Source organism: Scomber japonicus, chromosome 20 (genome assembly GCF_027409825.1).
Source record: "Scomber japonicus isolate fScoJap1 chromosome 20, fScoJap1.pri, whole genome shotgun sequence".
NCBI classification, from domain to species: domain Eukaryota; kingdom Metazoa; phylum Chordata; class Actinopteri; order Scombriformes; family Scombridae; genus Scomber; species Scomber japonicus.
The window spans coordinates 18,328,477-18,345,062 of record NC_070597.1 but is presented as its reverse complement, the minus strand read 5'-3'; the positions used below and the strand labels follow the sequence as shown (position 1 = coordinate 18,345,062).

Sequence of the window (16,586 nt, the reverse complement as noted above, 5' to 3'; positions counted from 1 at the left end):
ACAAGGTTTTTTTTATTCACATGTCTATATTACACAATTGGAGGCATCTTACATAAGAAATAGCAGTTAAAAAACACATTTGCTGGACTGCAACAATAATCACATACATTCAGTTCATTCACAGGACCAAGTAGTGAAAGTGTTTTTTTCAAGTCCACTCAACACTTTTAAGTTAATATCATCTCCCACAGCATTAAACAGCTGATATGTGAGGTTGCTCTGTTGAATTCACTCCAGGACGATTTCCTTTCATTTGGCTTTTTTCTTTGCCTGTAAGAAAATGGATGAAAACATGTATATGATGAGCACATATCATCATGGCAAGTCACCAGCAGAAAGACTACCGACTTTATCACTTACTGCATTTGCAAAACAGGACTTCAGTGCTTCAAATTCCTTGACACACAAATCCTTCTGCAGTTCCTGTCTGCCTGTCGTGGTCGCTGTCACACACTTTCCATAAGCTGCTGCCTGAATCACACAGAGGATGACATCAGACACAGGTAAACAATGTCAGTCACTGTTTCACATTGATGGTGAAAGCATCAAGAATGGCCTGTGAATTGACAAAAAAAAAATATATTCTGTACACTGCATTTCTGTTGAATTGTACTTTTTCTCTGTTTCTCACATTTTACTGTGCAACCCTTTTTTATGTTGAGGCAATAAAGCTGAACATGCCAAACAAATGAACCCAAAACTGTTACATATTCCCTACTACTATTTTCATGATTGATATGCTCTTGTAATCTACACTGTGCAGTATCACTGATAATCAGCTTCAAAACTAAGGAGATCAGGACTACACAATGATTTTTACCTGTGGTGCACCTTTCTTGCTACAAACCATGTGGGAGATATTCAAGGGGTGTTCAGGAACAATCAGTGAATATGACTACCAAACAGTTATTTACAGCCCCCAAGAAGTTATTCCTAGATTGTCTTTCAGGTGAAGCTAGAAGACAAAAAGGCAAAATAGCACACTGACTGACTATTTCAGTAGCATAGCTTTCAACATCTGTAGTAGTGATAGTTTATGATACAGAATTATAATAAAGCAGTTTTCAAATGCTTTTTTGGAACAGGTTGCATTCACACTTGACAGGCTTTGTGTGTGTCCTTGAACAAACGTTTAGACCCCTCCAAAACTTGATGATTATGAATAATAAAGTATGAATGTTTCACACTTTCTAATAAAACATCAGGGCTGTAGTTATACTAAGCACGTCATTTATTAAAACAGTTGGTCTGCAGTTATGAGTGATAAACATTGTTAATAAATGGATGCCCTGAAGACTTTTTCATTCTTTCTTTATGTGCACAAACAGCAAGAATTTCATTGTCTGACATTCCCAATTGAAAATAAAACTTGATGAGTTGAGCTTGCTTTGATATAACAGCATCCTAGCCTTCCTGTTGTCGGTACTGACCTCTCCCGCACATTGCGCAAAAAGCTCCGGGAAAAGTCTCATTCTCTCCCGGCTGCGGCTCCACACATTTGACCCAGACATGGTGCTGTTTTTTAGGCAAGTAACAGCTGCACCGCTAGCCTTTTAAAGCCAGACGACGAACACGAGAAAGAGCAACCTATAAGTCCCACACAGCTGCTGCTTCTAAGTTAATGTACTGGGAAATTTACAACTATTTTAAAAGAATAGTGTAGATACGTAAGCGCCATATTGTTGACCCTGTCATCAAGGAAACGTCTGAATATTCGGCAATGTGATTCGCTTATTTCCCTGTAAATCAAAGCGTGAGTGTCAGTTTTCATGAGGCCGATTCGCTCTTTTTCGACCTTCGTCCTCAACGAGAAAGCCAATCAAATCCCTAGCTGTTGTCTGATTGGCTAGCTGTCAGCTCAAGCCCCGCCTCCCCTCTCGTACACCGGAGAGGAAGATGAGTAACCAGCCAGGACTGCTAAATCATGGCCACATTTATGGAACGATTAGCTTTTCTTCAGAAAGTAAGTTTCTTTTTACATTCATTAGGAGAGGTGAACATAATGAACAGCTGAATGGAGCATAATGGATGAGACGTAGCGTTGACGTGTCTGTTTGAAGCTGTTTAGCTGTGCCATCATTAGCTTTGCTAGGAACTTAGCTTGGCTGCTAGCTAACTGCATGAAGAAACACCTTTGGTTTGTTTATCTGCAAATGTCAGGTTATTTTTTATAAAGGTTTCATAACAGAAGGCTCGCATGCATCAGTTTTAACCGTCATGTTGGAGGGGGGGCCAAGCTGGCAGTCAGACCATGGGGTCCTGCCAAGTTTTGTCTCCATTTCAGACTTTATTGCACAGTTTTGTGGAACATGCTGTTCTCATGGGATACATCATTTTGCACAACACCTTCACTGTCAGCTTTGAACTTGTCGGCTTTTGTCCACCATTTCTCCCTCCTTGCTAAAGGTCCCAACTCTGATGAAGGCCACAGCAGATGATGAAAACCCCTGTCCTGGCTACCTTTTCCAAGAGATTGGAAGTATCTTTTGGCAGCATGAGCTGTGATTTATCTACTAGTCGTAACTCTGCTGTAACTTCTGAAAGCCATTTAGATAATATGTTGTTTCACATGACTCAGCACAAGCAAATGATTTATATGAGAGATGTATGCAATGAGTAAAAGTGTGGATAAGCTTGTGAAGCAGAAATATAATGCTTATGCTATGGATATTATGGTTTGAAGGGGTTGAAATGGCTGAAATCAAAGCTCTGTGATACATCTAAGGAAAACTGTCCAGTGATTTGAATTCAAAAGCATGACAGGATTTAAAGGTTATTTCCCACAATTCTTAGCCTGTAGAGCTACATGGTTATATCCTTGACCGTAGTCACTGTAGAAATCTCCCATGAGTCTTCAGGCTGTGGTCAGTGTTTGTTGGAGTACCTTCTGGAGAGGCTGCAGGTGGAGTCCTGTCATGTCAAACTCAAGGTGAGAACAGTGTTATTGCTCAAAATTCAGGCCATAAGATTGCATTAAGTTTGTCAGTCTATGAGTAACTTAAGGTTTTATTCCTGCTTCTGGTGTTTTAAGGTGCTGAAGATCTTTGTCCATCTCTGTGGTCATGGCTCCAACCATTTCCTCACAGAGCTCAGAAGGAATTCCACCTTCATTCAGCAAGCATCAGGTTAGACATTAGTCACTTTGAACTTTTAGTTGCCTTGCACTCTCAGCACTCTGCAGCTGCTCTGTGTCATCTGAATATTCACTTGGTTCACTGCTGCTGGGTGTTTTTCCTCTTTTAAGTTTACAGTGGCCCTCCTGATCCCATCCACGGCACAGCATTATACCAGAAAGTGAGAAACACGGCACAGGTGACCCATACAGAAGATTCTGTTTCATCATCATTTTAATACAAGTCATACATTTGTGACAGCAAGGCAAACAGCCACTCAGCTTTTTACTTTTCCTGTTTGCAGGAAGTTGCTCGATTGCTTTTCACAGACATGATTTCCACCAAAAGCGACATCTCCCCACTCAACACAGCCACCCCAACAATGGGTGAGTAATAGAAAATGTAACTTATTGAAGATGACCATATATGGCACACATTGTGTAATAACACAGTCATGTAGGATGGGGGTTTAAATCCAAATCCAGCATTGAATCTAATTACTGGATTCCATGAATAGGTTCCCTGTGTCTCTGTGTTCAGGTATGGGCTCAGCAGCTTCCCACCGGTCAGGAATGCAGGGTTTTGGATACAATCCAGGGAAGCAGATGGCAGGTGAGTGACACCATTACCCTCATCACAAGTCACACAATCATATCTTCATTTGTGCACACATTTCTATAACAGTTTCTTTCTGTACGTGTGGCTGTCAGCAGGCAGTGACTCACTGCTGGATAAGATCCAGAAAGCTGCTGAGGTAGTAGCCAGTGCTGTCTTACCACCAACTGAGCACCAGGGCATCCGTCTCCATGACAACCATTATCGGGCCGTAGTTGCACCCTCTGCGCCCATAGAGGTGGCCGTGCCAGCGTGTGCCTACAATCTGCCTGCTCGCAAACCAAAAGGTGAGACATGCCACAGGCTATCATTTTTTATATTTTTGTATTAATTTGTTTTATTAACATTTCATGCACCAGAAGTGCCCAGACCAAGTGGGCTTACAAGACACCAAAAAAAAAGAGGAACAAATAAAAGCAAATGACAACCAGATAACAGACATTAGAGCAATTAAACATATAAACCATCCTGACACTTTTACCAGGCTTCAGATACATATAAGTTAAACAACCAGTCCATTCTATCATCATCAGAGCACCAGAAAATGTCTGGGTTTTAACTGACATTTCAGTAAAATATTGGAGTTCTCAGTTCATCATACAAGGGACAGTATAAAAAAAATGTGATTCATTTTCAACTTCGTTGAGTTCACATAATTCACATAACCCTTCATCTTCAAGAATGTTTTTAAATCTGCCGACCACTAAGGACCTTTAATTTCTTGTTAGGTTTGCTTTATCATAAGGTTCAGGTCCATAATCATGCTTAATTTGGATACATGTTTGTAATTTGGGCTTTAACAAAATATCATTTAACCATTTTGTCTCAAATAAAGCAAATAGTTTCTCACTAATTGAAGCTACTGAACAAGTTAAATTATTATTATTATACATATACTGTAATCCAACCTCTTCAAATAAAGCAAATATTTCTTTAGCCCATGGAGAGCTGTTTAATTCACTCAAAATAAAAACGTTCTTATTGACCCGGTCTTCTGACATATTGAGTAATCGATTCCATTATCTAATCATAAATTGGACTTGGACTCAAAATTGGGGGGGTGTTAAGCTAATATAATATAGGAGAGCACATTAAAAAACAATAAATGACAATAGCCCATGTGAAAAACTAATGGCAGACAACAATCCAATAAAAACAAAGAAATATATACGAAAAACAATACAGGGAAAACGAAGGGGAACAAATAAAATATGTATGATGGTAACATGGGCTTAAGTTGGGCTTATGAAGTTTGAATCTCAAATCTCTGAAGTATCAAAATCCAGATGTGAATTATCATAAATGTTCACAGTGTTACCACTACCTACAGCAGTGACCCAGCGGTGTCCGGGGCAGGTCGGAGGCGGCTGGGAAGAGACCGACAGCGGCAACAGCTCCTCTCACAACTCTTCTCAGGACATCGCAGCCTACAGCAGAGCATCTGTGGGCAGCAAGTCAGCCGGCACCGGCAGCCAATCAGGGGCTAGTAGAGAAAGCAGCGGGGACCTGTTTGAGCGGTGAGTGGCAAAGTCAATCGGTCAAACCAGTGACGTTTTAGAGCCAGTAGATTTATCTTAGAAGGTCCTGTGCACAGTTATGTCATGATTACTAGGTCGCCATGTGCAAATTAAACTAATTTATTGTTATTGTCATACCCCCCCCTCCCCCTTGTACTCTGGTCTTCAGGGTGGATGCCTTGCAGTTGGGGGACTGTGGTCAAGAGATGGCGCTCATCAGCAGATTGTCTGAAGGCTCCAGAGTTTTCCTGTCCAGAGAGGAGAGCCAGCACTTCATCAAAGAGTCAGTACATCCAAAATCACATCAAGAGTAAAATAGTTTGGGTGGATTCTCCCTTTATTTACTGTATTAATGTCTCTGTTTTTCCCTTTTAACACAGTGTGTAATTGTTGGGATTTGTGGCTTGATTTCAGTCCCTTTTTTTTTTTTTATCTGTCAGGTGCTCCACTCTTAACTGCGAGGTTGTTTTGGAGTTGCTCTCAAGTAGGCTTCAAGATCCCTCAAACACCATTAAGATGGTAATAATGATTGATTTACCATCTAATGAAGGCTTGATTCTTTAAGATATTGTACGACCACTAATGTATCGTTGTATTTCTCCAATCCTGCAGCGGGCATTGTGTGCTGTAGCATGCCTCATGACCTCTGACCTCCTCTCTCTGGAGCAAATGTTTGCTGCTACACAGCGAAAGCTTCGTCTGCTGAGTGAAGGGCCTCCTGGACCTGTGGCCAACAAAGCCACAAAGGTATAAGAGAGACAGTGAGGGCAAAAAAAGCTACATTTGTTGAGACTGATAGGACATAACTGGAGAATATTTGAGTTATTTTTCTTATCTCCTCTACCAGATTTTGCGACAGTTCGAGGCTCTGATATGCGGATCTTTACACGCTACCAGGCACGAGCAAGCAGAAGCAAGCAGCAGCCCCCGGGCAACACCTAATCAACTTCCTACATCTACATACTCAGACCCTTTCCTACCAACCCACTCTGCTGACGACAACAACCTCAAACACTATCAGGTGAAGGACCTCCAGCCTGATATCTCATCTGCAGATATCAATCATCCATCTTCCCCTTCTAGTCTGGCCTACAGCGGCTCCTCGGGGGGGCTGATGAATGACGATGATAAGGGGTCTCTCATCCAGCAAGAGTTGGCTCAAAGCCATGTGGAGCCTGTCAGGACTGCTGAGGTTAAACCGGCGGCTCAAGATTCAGAGTGTAACGCAGACTTGAGCTCTTCCCCTCCCTCTGAGCCACGAAATGGGCAACCCAGTGTGAGCAGACTGTCCCTGTTCAGTGGTATGGAGCTGGTGACCAAGGGGAGACCACTGTGTGACAGGCCTCTCAGCAAGAGACAAATATCCCAGACAGAGACAGATATGGAGGATGACACTTTAAGGGAGAGTCAAGCTGTGCATAACTCTGACAGTCCAACAGACTTGTCTCTCCCTTGTTCCAGTAAAACCAGTGAGGATGCTTCTTCAGTTTGCGGTTCAGTTGTATCCGGCAGCAGCCAACCAGTATCGGCCTTCTCATTTCTCAACTCTTGACCACTGAGAGAGCAACTTTTTACAGCTGGGACAGTTAAACCAATGATGTCATCAAGTATTTCTTCTCAGAAATAGATTTAATTGTATGACCGAACATCAGATCTGTATGGTTATAATCAAACAGACAGCTTATTCACTCACGTTTGGGTTTTCACTTCTTATATGTTCGGTGCCTCCTTGGAAGCTGTATTTTAGCAGCAGCTTTAGTCAGGAGAAATAGATTATTTTAAAATATGAATGAGTGGTGCAATCCTGTTCATCTGTGAGCGATCTTGCTGTATGTTTCTGTCTTAATTTCTAACATGTATTTCAGTATGGTTGTCTTGAATTACAGGTTATTACTGACAGTTGCTTTATCTCAGGATTCCTTTTAGGTAACTGAAACAACTTGTACGCCTCTGCAGCACGCCATGAACCTCTGAGAGGGAGAATCCCTCCATGTGGTATTTGCACTACAACTGCTTTCTCAATGGACTCATAAACTTACAAATGAAAGTTGTCTTCCACTATTTTTTTGGTACTAAGCTATTATGTTGATGTAATTGTTGTCTGAGTGTTAGTTTACAAATAATTTATTATGTCCAGCCTGTATTGATTAAAACACACTCATGAGATGTCTGTGGTTATAAAAGTCTTGTTTGGAGAACTAATGGAAGAAATAATAATTGAGATTATTGTCTGTGTGTGTAACTGTGTCAGGCTAAACATCTGCAATCAGCATAATGCAAAATATCACCAAATAAACACCTTCACTATCTCATCATTGTTATTTCAGCAACATACTGTACTGCAGTGTTATGGAGCCTTATTTTATTGAGAATTAATTTAATAAATAAATTCATTGTTATGAAATATTTTCCATTATTATCAAATACAATCTTATAATTTCATTTTCCTTATTTTCACAGTAACATAATAGTTTATTTCATAATGATGTATTACAGAATTGACTTTTATTTCATAGTGCTGTTTTTCAGTAGAATGACTTTTTGACAGTGGGTTGGACCTGTATGCTGATTGGCTGATCCTTCTCTGCTCTATGACTGTAACACCAACTAGTTTAGAAACACATTAGAAGCAATGTCAGAGGAGAGGAACTCCTTCAGAGTACTGTTGATCTGTCATCAAACGTAGTTTTAAGATGTTTTAGGAGAAAAGTTAGTAGTTCTAACTTAGAAGCTGTGGTAGATGTATTAAGATAAGAGTCTAATTGAAAATTTGTACTGACTTTCCAGAGATGTGAGGTCCTGCCGGTAGAGCTGAGCTGAGTTGTGACATCATCTAAGTACACAGCTGCAATAAATGGCCTCTATCTCAATTTTCACAGTGGGACTCTTAAGGGGGTCCATTGTTAGATTTAATGTGTGAGGAATAATATATGCATATGTGTATATCATATATATGCTACACATTAGATCTAGCAGTAAATAACCAAAAAGCTGCATAGATCAGTTCATGGGGTCATGTTCTGCCTCAGATAACCGGTTGTTGATCATGTCAGAGTCAGGCTGTTAATAGCAGAGATGACCGGTTGCTCACTGGGTCTTGCACATCTGAAAATGTTGCAGCAGTTTGGAAACAGGCGTTATTTGGATAAACTGACCACACTCTACATAGTTCCTTTCTTGCCTAAAAAAATATTAAATCTTAATAAAGTGACTTATTAAAATAGAGGCCATTCCTTACAGCAGTGTACTTTGATGATGTCATAGCTCCGCCGGCAGGATCTCACATCTCTGAAAAGTAGGAACTAGTTAGAACTAACTTCTCGCCTAAAACATCTTAAAACTACATTTCATGATAGAATTACAGTGTTGTGAAGGTTTTTTTCTTTTCTTCTTTTTTTGGCTTCTAATGTGTTTCAAAATTAGTCAATGTTACAGCCAGGTCCAACCCACTTGCAAAAAGTCATTTGCTGAAAAACAGCACTATGAAATAAAAGTCAATTCTGTAAAACACCATTATGAAATAAACTATTATGTTATTTTGAAAATAAGGAAGATTAAATTACGATAAGATTACATTTCATAATAAACGTATTCAATTAATTTTGAATGAAATGGGGCTCCATACAGTGTTGCATACTGTGGATATGGTAATGGAGCCTTGAATGCTACTTGTGTTTTGTTTGTTTTTGTCTCAGTAAACTCAAGCCATGCTGTTGCACATGTACAGTAAGAATGCTCAACAAAAATAAAACCTGCTCTATTTTTGTTACAGCTCTAACCATTACATAAGTGCAACATTTAATAAAACTGTAAAATTTATCATTGACTTCAGCTTTCAGCAACGCTTTATTTCAACGTCAAATGATTTGGAAAATTACATAAAATATGAATCACTATCACATCTTATTTTATTTGCACACAGTGTACTGGTCATATTAAACCATCCATAAACCAGTATGGGTGACAGGCCTATGACACACATACACACGATATGTATAATGTTTAAAATAAGTAAACACCTGGTTACTAATTTTAAAAAGCCTTTTCTCGAGGGCTTGTTTTTGTTAGAAGTGCTGTGCTCAGCGTGCCACTCTATGAGCCACAGACTCCAGTACTTGCTATCACAGCTCTATAATTAGCCCGGGTCTAATCTGAGGTTGGATTTTGGTGGTGAGGCTCCTGAAGACTCTCTGTTCCATTACCTTGAACCCGCTGACCTACCACACTTAAATGTTCTCGAGCCGTTTAAATAGTGAAAGTAACTGCCAAGAACAGTATCTAACTTCATCACTTTGGTTAGAGAAAACACATAAGGCCTAAAATGTTGTTGAACAGGATTGGTTTTGGCAAGGCTCCTTGGGAATAAATCCACTGACTCCATCAACAACTCCCACTTCACAGATAAAAACATGCGACTGACTTCCCCAGTTGAGAGTAAACAGAATGAGTTATTGAGTAAAGTGCTTCTCTTTATTTAGTTTTGCAAGCACTTTGGATTATCACACTTTTCTTGTGATTAGCACCAATGAAAATGTCCACGCATCATCAACGCACGCATGTTAAGAGAATGATACCTCTTTATAAAGTGCACTGGGTGCGTGCACACACACACACGCGCGCGCACACAATCACACAATCACACATACACATCAATACTGCACAGTAAACCACAGTGGCTGGGCCATGGAAAGGCGGATGTGCTTATGGTCTTCACAAATGGTACATGGCAAAGTGGGGATGTGGCTTCATGCCCAAAAATCTGTAAACCTCCCCACACATCATCCCCTTCCCCTTGACCCAAGTGCCGCTTGAGGCTTTCAAGGAGGGACCATTGTGCTGCTAAAGTCAGCACTGATGGGCGAGGGACAAAAGGTCAGGAAAGGGGTCACAGGTCATGGTCATGTCGAGCCTGGGCGCCCTCTGGTCTGCAGACTGCTGAAGTGCGCCTCCCTCAGGACTCTGTTGATGTAGTCATAGGAGACACTGCTGCCATCTCCATGGAAACCGTGCTGCAAGGAGCTGGCAGAGTCTTCAGGCTTTGGGCTGAGGGAGTGCTGGGAGATGCAGTTGTTCTGGCTGTGTATGCACGGCCTGGTGCTGGCCACTATTGCTCTCTCTGGGCTGCTGATCCCGTTACTGCTGTCGCTGCTGGAAGACTGCAAACAGAACCAGAGATGGGCTTTGATTTTCAGCCTCGTGGAAGGATGCAGAAGCAGTGAATATAAATTTGGAGCTTTTTCTGGCATTTTAGCTGAGTATATGCAATCCAGGGTCACGCGTATCAATTAATATATCCATTAATATCAGTGGGCTTTACATTAGAAACTGAGAGATGTACAATAAATGACCCTAGTTGAACATTTGATCTTCCTTGTAGTATTGACCTTCATCACACAGTCTGATGAAGTGGGTAAACCTGTTCCTGAGTGACACTCTTAAAGATCTAAGAAAGAAAATCAATCAATTCAGCCTCACCTCTGAGTCCAAATCGGACACAAGCAGGCTGGGACCCCCTCCTGACCTCTTGGCCTGAGGACTCAGCTGTTGGTCCTCCTCACTGTCACAGCTACGGTGACGCTTCCTGAGAGAAAAAAAAAAGAAATGGAGGAAGATGAGAGTATTGTAGTGTGTAGTGAACATGTAAGTGAAAGAGATAGTGTGACAGCAACGATGCAGGGGGGGAGGGGAAGAGAGGGGGGTAGTGGAGGATTGGGCGGAGAAAGGCAGAGTACCAGAAAGAGGAGACCAAAAATAGCAACACACACACACTCAGTTACATGATCAGGCATGTGGCACTCCCATTATGAAAACACATTGATTAACATACCTTCACTATATAAAGCTGAAGGGACACAGTGTAAATCCAGTTTACTGTGTGATCAGACTATATTGAGTGGTGGGATTAGGGTCGTTAGAGTAAGACATGTTTATTGTCAATCGTGTTAAACACTTTGGCTGGCAGGCTTCATTAGAGAAAAACAAGTAAATTAATACATATTAAAAGACATACATAATATAATAGCAAAATATAAAAAGCAAGAGGTAGAGGGAGAGAAGTGTATACATTTAAATATAAACCGGTACATGTATATAAATAGACCGAATAGGGTGATATAGGTACAATGTTATCTTTTTAGTCAAGGTAATTGTAATATTGTGTGTAATAATGAATATTAAAACGCGTGATTACCTGTTGTCAGTCAGCATTTCTGCAGTCTTGACGGATGTTGGCAGAGATGAAGGTTGACACTCCTGGTGAGCCGTGACTTGTTTTAAAGCTTTGGTCGGGTTACAGCTCCGCGACCATATCGGAGAAAAATCAGTATGGCAGGCTCCGTCTCATGTCACCAGGCAGTGCAGGATGTGGGAGTAAAGCCGGCTGAGGCACAGATCGACGGCTCCGGTGTAGCTCAGACCTGTCACTGCTGCTGTAGTCAAGCTAACTTCAGCTAACTGACCCGCTGCTGCTGCTAAACTTCTTCCGCTTTCGTATTCCGTCCACCGGCCGTTAATTGTGCTTAACGGTTTGCATGAAACTCGACGACAGCCTAACAAAGGAAGTCAAATAAGTGAAATGTAAGCTAAATAAAGGTTTACCGCTGTCAGAAGTACAAGAACAGACACTTGGTCGTTGTTAACTGTGTCATACTGACGAGCTCTTCTTCGCTGAAGAACAGAGCTCCACCCCTCTGTTTACATGACGTCACCACAGAGACTACGAAGCTACTTCCTGTGTTGATAGACTCTGAGCTAAGATAGCTCATTTTTATCTTCTTTCCCCATGAATTAGCTGAGTAATTTATCTTAAAAGATGGAGCGCTGATATAATGTCGAGAATCGACTTTGCCATTGTCGAGTGGAAGTGTTGCAACGTGTTGTTTGCTGATTAGACTTTTAGAATCGTTATTAGCCTACATGTGAAGTGCTGTATCTGCTGCGTGTGCACAGGCAGGTTTGAATTACATCTCTGCACTCTATGCATATGTTTGGTGCTTTGGACATTGAGTCCACATAATTTAGCTGCATGTAGTCATATTCAAACGCTAATTGTTTTATATCCTTAAACTAGGGCTGCCACAATTATTTTCATGACTGATTGATTTCCTGATTATTTTCTCGATTTAATCGATTAAAATCGATTTAATGTTTCGCCTAAAACATCCCAACTTAGTGTAAACAATATTTTTTTCGTATTAAAAATTCACACAGTCAAGGTTGACTAGAGCCCAACTAATATATTGGTCAGCTGACATTATCAGTAGCTATTGGCCTATCACAGATCACAGATGTATTGGTATCAGTGTATTGGCCAATATATTTATTCTTTTTTAAAGTTACATAGGCAGTATTTTATGTATATTTGACATTTTAAACTCCCTATAATGCCCTATAATGATAAATAATTGTGTCTACTCCCTTGCTGTTGTATACTTTCAATGTGTTACACTTCATTAAAACTTATGCATTTATGTAGCATATTAAGTGTCCAATCTACATTTTAGTTTGCTGGCACCCCCCTTTATGGCTGTGTATAATATACCAGGACACATTTTAGTCTTTAGAATCCAATGTTCACCTCTTTTTAAATGTAGTTTTTCATAAACATCCAAAGGTTATAGGGTAAAGTAACCAACACTGCAGCAGAGAACAAAATGAAAAAGAATGATCTCTGTACAATAGTAAAGTTAATCTGTAGCCAAGTTAATGCTGCATATCTCTCCTACAGATGAAGGTGATACAACACTCTGTGGAGACACTGAAAACCGCTTTGGTCTCTAATAATCAGGACTTGGCTAAACTTTACAGTAAATACACAAAAGAAGAACGCCGTCTTCTGGAGGAGGGGTTCCACCCAAGGCAGCATGATTCCCTTTTCCAGCCGATCACAGTGCATTCTGACTCAGACTGGATCCCCGCTCACCCCGAGGAGCCTCAAGACTTCGGGAACTTCTACAGAGACCCTTACCGCAAGACCCCCAATGCTACCCACAATACAATTTACATTCAGACCATAGGTTACTTTGTTGATTTGAGCCTCTGTATTCCTCACTTCTAGTGTGTGGGTGGGTGTGTGAAAATGTTCTCACAGCTTCAGCTGCAGTAAGATATAAATGAGGTTTTTACACTGACTCACATAGTACATGGGAAAGGACATGTATTAATGCATAACTTATTTAAAATAAATCTGTCACCATGCAAAGGATACTGTGGTTTACACAGGTTAATGAGTCATGTACAATACACTTTACTTACTTACTTTTGGACTCTGTGCAGCATGTCACACTGTTTCTTAGCCTTAATTTGATTCTATGATTTTTTATAGGTTCCTTTGGAAAGGTTGGTGCCCACACAGACCAGTATGTGGAGTGGCTCAGAGAATATTGCCAGGCCTTCTTCCATGGGCTTGTTGTCAAGTTGCTGCCAGCGGTTACTGTTGCTGAAACACAGTGCTCTTTCAGGGTTAACAGTAACTCGCACAACCTTCAGATCCTCACTGGTAAGACAAGAGTTTTTACTCAAAGCTGTGGCAAGCCTATAGTCATACAGTGGTCTTGCGATATCAGGCAATCAGATATCTCCACCAAGGTGTGGGGATTTTTCATATGCACAGTAGTTGCTTGAATCGTGACAAAAACAGCCACTAACAAACCTACACACCTTACATTTTGTCAAGGATGCACCTTACCAGAAATGATGCTCACCCCTCTTTCTCCTCCGTAGTGAACTGGCTGTCATTGCCCCATTATGAAGGGCGGCCATAAAGAGTGTTCTCTTCTCTTGAAATGTAGGTGACCTACTACGATTTCTGGGGAACAGGAAACCAAAGGATGCTTTTTGTATTGTTGGAATCACAATGATTGACCTCTACCCCAAAGACTCCTGGAATTTTGTCTTTGGACAGGCTTCTCTCAGTATGGGTAAGATTTTACAATATCCTCACTAAGAAAATATGTTGGCACATAAAACTAGCAGAATACCACTGGAGATGTTATAAGTAAATATAGCCTTATTAAAATGGTTGAGGAAAATAATACATATATAATTGATAATCAGTACTCTTGTTGTATGGGGCATTTAGTGTCTGATAATGTAATGTAGTAGAGCAGCCACTAGATGGTGCTGAAGTGAAATACATCTAGGAGAAATTTTGCCCTCCTCACTGTTGATTCCTCTTTGTGTTTGCAGGAATGGGTGTTTTCAGCTTTGCCAGGTATGATGACAATTTCTACACCAGAAGTTATGCTGGGAGGCTGAAGAAACGGCTTCAGCCAAAGCAAGGGGACTATTCTGTGTTTGACGGATATTACACTCCCCCCATCACCAGTACCCTGCTGCTTCGCTCTTGCAAGGTTACTAACAAATACGCACCTTTTCCCCCTCAGTTTTGGTTCTATGAACTTTGGAGTGGTCTCGCCAGAGGTCCTCCATCGCTTCTTTTTATCAATATTGGTGATTAGGACACTCAATACTAATGATAAAAACACTCAACTTCTGTACTGGTTGGAAAACACAAACTTAAATCCTTTCTTTACAGACCATGACCCACGAGATTGGCCACATGTTTGGAATAAAGCATTGCCAGTGGCTGAACTGTGTCATGCAGGGCTCCAACCACCTGGAGGAGTCTGATCGTAGGCCCCTTGACTTCTGTCCCATCTGCCTTCGAAAGCTGCACGTCTCAATTGGCTTTCAGATAACCCAAAGATACAAGGTAAAAAAATAATATATAAACCAACTGACAGCACAGTGCTGATCAAGTGTCATAATTAAGACAGCACCACCATCATATTAAGTGGAAAACAAGGTATTGTTAGAATAAGCAGCTTCAGCTAATTTCTCTCATACAAACTAGATTCTGTAGTACATCCCCAATAGTACAGGAGGTCTAGTCATGGTACATTCCATACAAGAATAGTTTTTTTCAGCTTTGGCACTCACTTACTTGGTCAGTGAGTTCAATGTAAGGATCATGTGCCAAATTAAGCCTGATTATTTCAATCCACTCTGGCACTTTATAGCACAGAAACAAGAATGTTCTCAGCTGCTTGAGTTCAAAAGAAAAGTCCTTAAAACAGACACATTTTTAAGTGTAGATATTGAAAGACATATTTCACACGAAATTGACAATGATGAATGAATTTTAACTATACTTATATATTTCACTTGCTGTAAGCATATAAGCTGTTTCTTGTATTAAATAATTTATTTTTCCTTATGTGCACTGTACCTGTTACTATGGTAACTTTACTGTACACACTAGTAATTTGTTGCAACATGTTCTTTTTTTTTTTACAGAGAAACTTTTGATTCTTCTTAATGATAAGATGTTAGTCAACTTAAATCTCCAGCCAATAGTGTAGTTCAGCAAAGATAAAGAGCAATCTCCTCATAATGCAATTATTTACATGTGGATTTTGCCTCATTTGCAAGAGAAAATCATTGAAGATACAGCTTTTTCCCCTTACCTATTTTGATCCAGGTTTAACAGAAGACCAGTTTTACCAGGTGTGTTGACACATAGGGATCCATTCGGTTTTGTAGAGTCTTTCAATCAAGACTACATTTGGCCTCTTTGGGGTGAATGGGGAGAATTTGTTCAGACATGTGTTCTGGGCAACAATAAAAACCAATGTTCAACACTGTGTGCATCTTTAAGTGCAGTGACCCATTTATTTTCATTCAATTATTTGTTCAATTTAGCACAGGTATAACTTTTGAGTCCATATGACATCACAGGTACATTTTCCATTCGTCAGTTTCCTTCATCACAGTCATCCATTCATCACAAAGGAAAAGAGACATCACGCTGCCACAATGACACGATCAAAATCTGTTTGCCCTCCCGTTCACACACACCGTGCTCATTACCTGGGGTTACCTATAAAAAAATGACTCCAACAGGTCTTTTGAATCTTTTCTAACAGATTATCTGTTTTCATCAGGCCTTACTGCACTGGATGGAGGAGGATCAGAGTCAAACATCCAGTCCAGAGGAGGCTTCTGCCTGTCAGTCTGCACTCCACTTTCCCAAACCCACTGAAGCCTTTCATACATCCAAACTGTGGCTCCGCAGGTGTCTGGACATACTAGAAAAAAATGAATGATAGGAATTCCCCATAACTCTAGGTAAGTGCTAGGCCAAGTAGGATGTCTAAATGCACATATCATGAACTATGCATCATTTACTCTGTGTTTAGCATTTCTGCTGCTGTTTATTATCAAAACATATATCAATATTGTTGATTGTTATACCCAATTTAGAATGACAGCAGGGCCCATGAGATGTATTGACTGCCTATAGCAATATGTCTAGAGGAGACTCTTTATATTTAGTGTTCAT

General features: G+C 40.5%; 4 protein-coding genes across 5 annotated transcripts; 2 read left to right on the top strand and 2 right to left on the bottom strand.

The window, feature by feature from the left end:
- Positions 1-2: 2 nt before the first annotated feature.
- ndufaf8 (NADH:ubiquinone oxidoreductase complex assembly factor 8) lies at positions 3-1,698 on the bottom strand. The gene is made up of 3 exons (XM_053340978.1): positions 1,431-1,698; positions 361-471; positions 3-270 (listed from the first exon to the last, which is right to left on the bottom strand). The coding sequence occupies exons 1-3, from the start codon at positions 1,509-1,511 to the stop codon at positions 250-252; spliced, it is 213 nt and encodes a 70-aa protein (XP_053196953.1). The 5' UTR covers positions 1,512-1,698; the 3' UTR covers positions 3-249.
- Positions 1,699-1,893: 195 nt separating this feature from the next.
- tepsin (TEPSIN adaptor related protein complex 4 accessory protein) lies at positions 1,894-7,540 on the top strand. Of its 2 annotated transcripts, none has more exons than XM_053341351.1 (13): positions 1,894-1,963; positions 2,407-2,479; positions 2,838-2,929; positions 3,032-3,125; positions 3,245-3,312; positions 3,418-3,499; positions 3,654-3,725; positions 3,824-4,015; positions 5,059-5,245; positions 5,415-5,528; positions 5,686-5,764; positions 5,858-5,992; positions 6,093-7,540. In XM_053341351.1, the coding sequence occupies exons 1-13, from the start codon at positions 1,925-1,927 to the stop codon at positions 6,795-6,797; spliced, it is 1,932 nt and encodes a 643-aa protein (XP_053197326.1). In that variant the 5' UTR covers positions 1,894-1,924; the 3' UTR covers positions 6,798-7,540. The 2 variants fall into 2 exon arrangements, with proteins under 2 accessions (XP_053197326.1, XP_053197325.1); XM_053341350.1 differs by having other exon boundaries at positions 5,041-5,245.
- Positions 7,541-9,095: 1,555 nt separating this feature from the next.
- si:dkey-21c1.1 (uncharacterized protein LOC100150256 homolog) lies at positions 9,096-11,906 on the bottom strand. The gene is made up of 3 exons (XM_053341420.1): positions 11,436-11,906; positions 10,721-10,826; positions 9,096-10,401 (listed from the first exon to the last, which is right to left on the bottom strand). Exons 1-3 carry the CDS (start codon positions 11,450-11,452, stop codon positions 10,144-10,146), a joined length of 381 nt encoding a protein of 126 aa, XP_053197395.1. The 5' UTR covers positions 11,453-11,906; the 3' UTR covers positions 9,096-10,143.
- A 930-nt stretch (positions 11,907-12,836) lies between these two features.
- LOC128380948 (archaemetzincin-2) lies at positions 12,837-16,567 on the top strand. The gene is made up of 6 exons (XM_053340844.1): positions 12,837-13,260; positions 13,569-13,742; positions 14,035-14,163; positions 14,432-14,595; positions 14,781-14,957; positions 16,189-16,567. The coding sequence occupies exons 1-6, from the start codon at positions 12,972-12,974 to the stop codon at positions 16,348-16,350; spliced, it is 1,095 nt and encodes a 364-aa protein (XP_053196819.1). The 5' UTR covers positions 12,837-12,971; the 3' UTR covers positions 16,351-16,567.
- Positions 16,568-16,586: the final 19 nt, after the last annotated feature.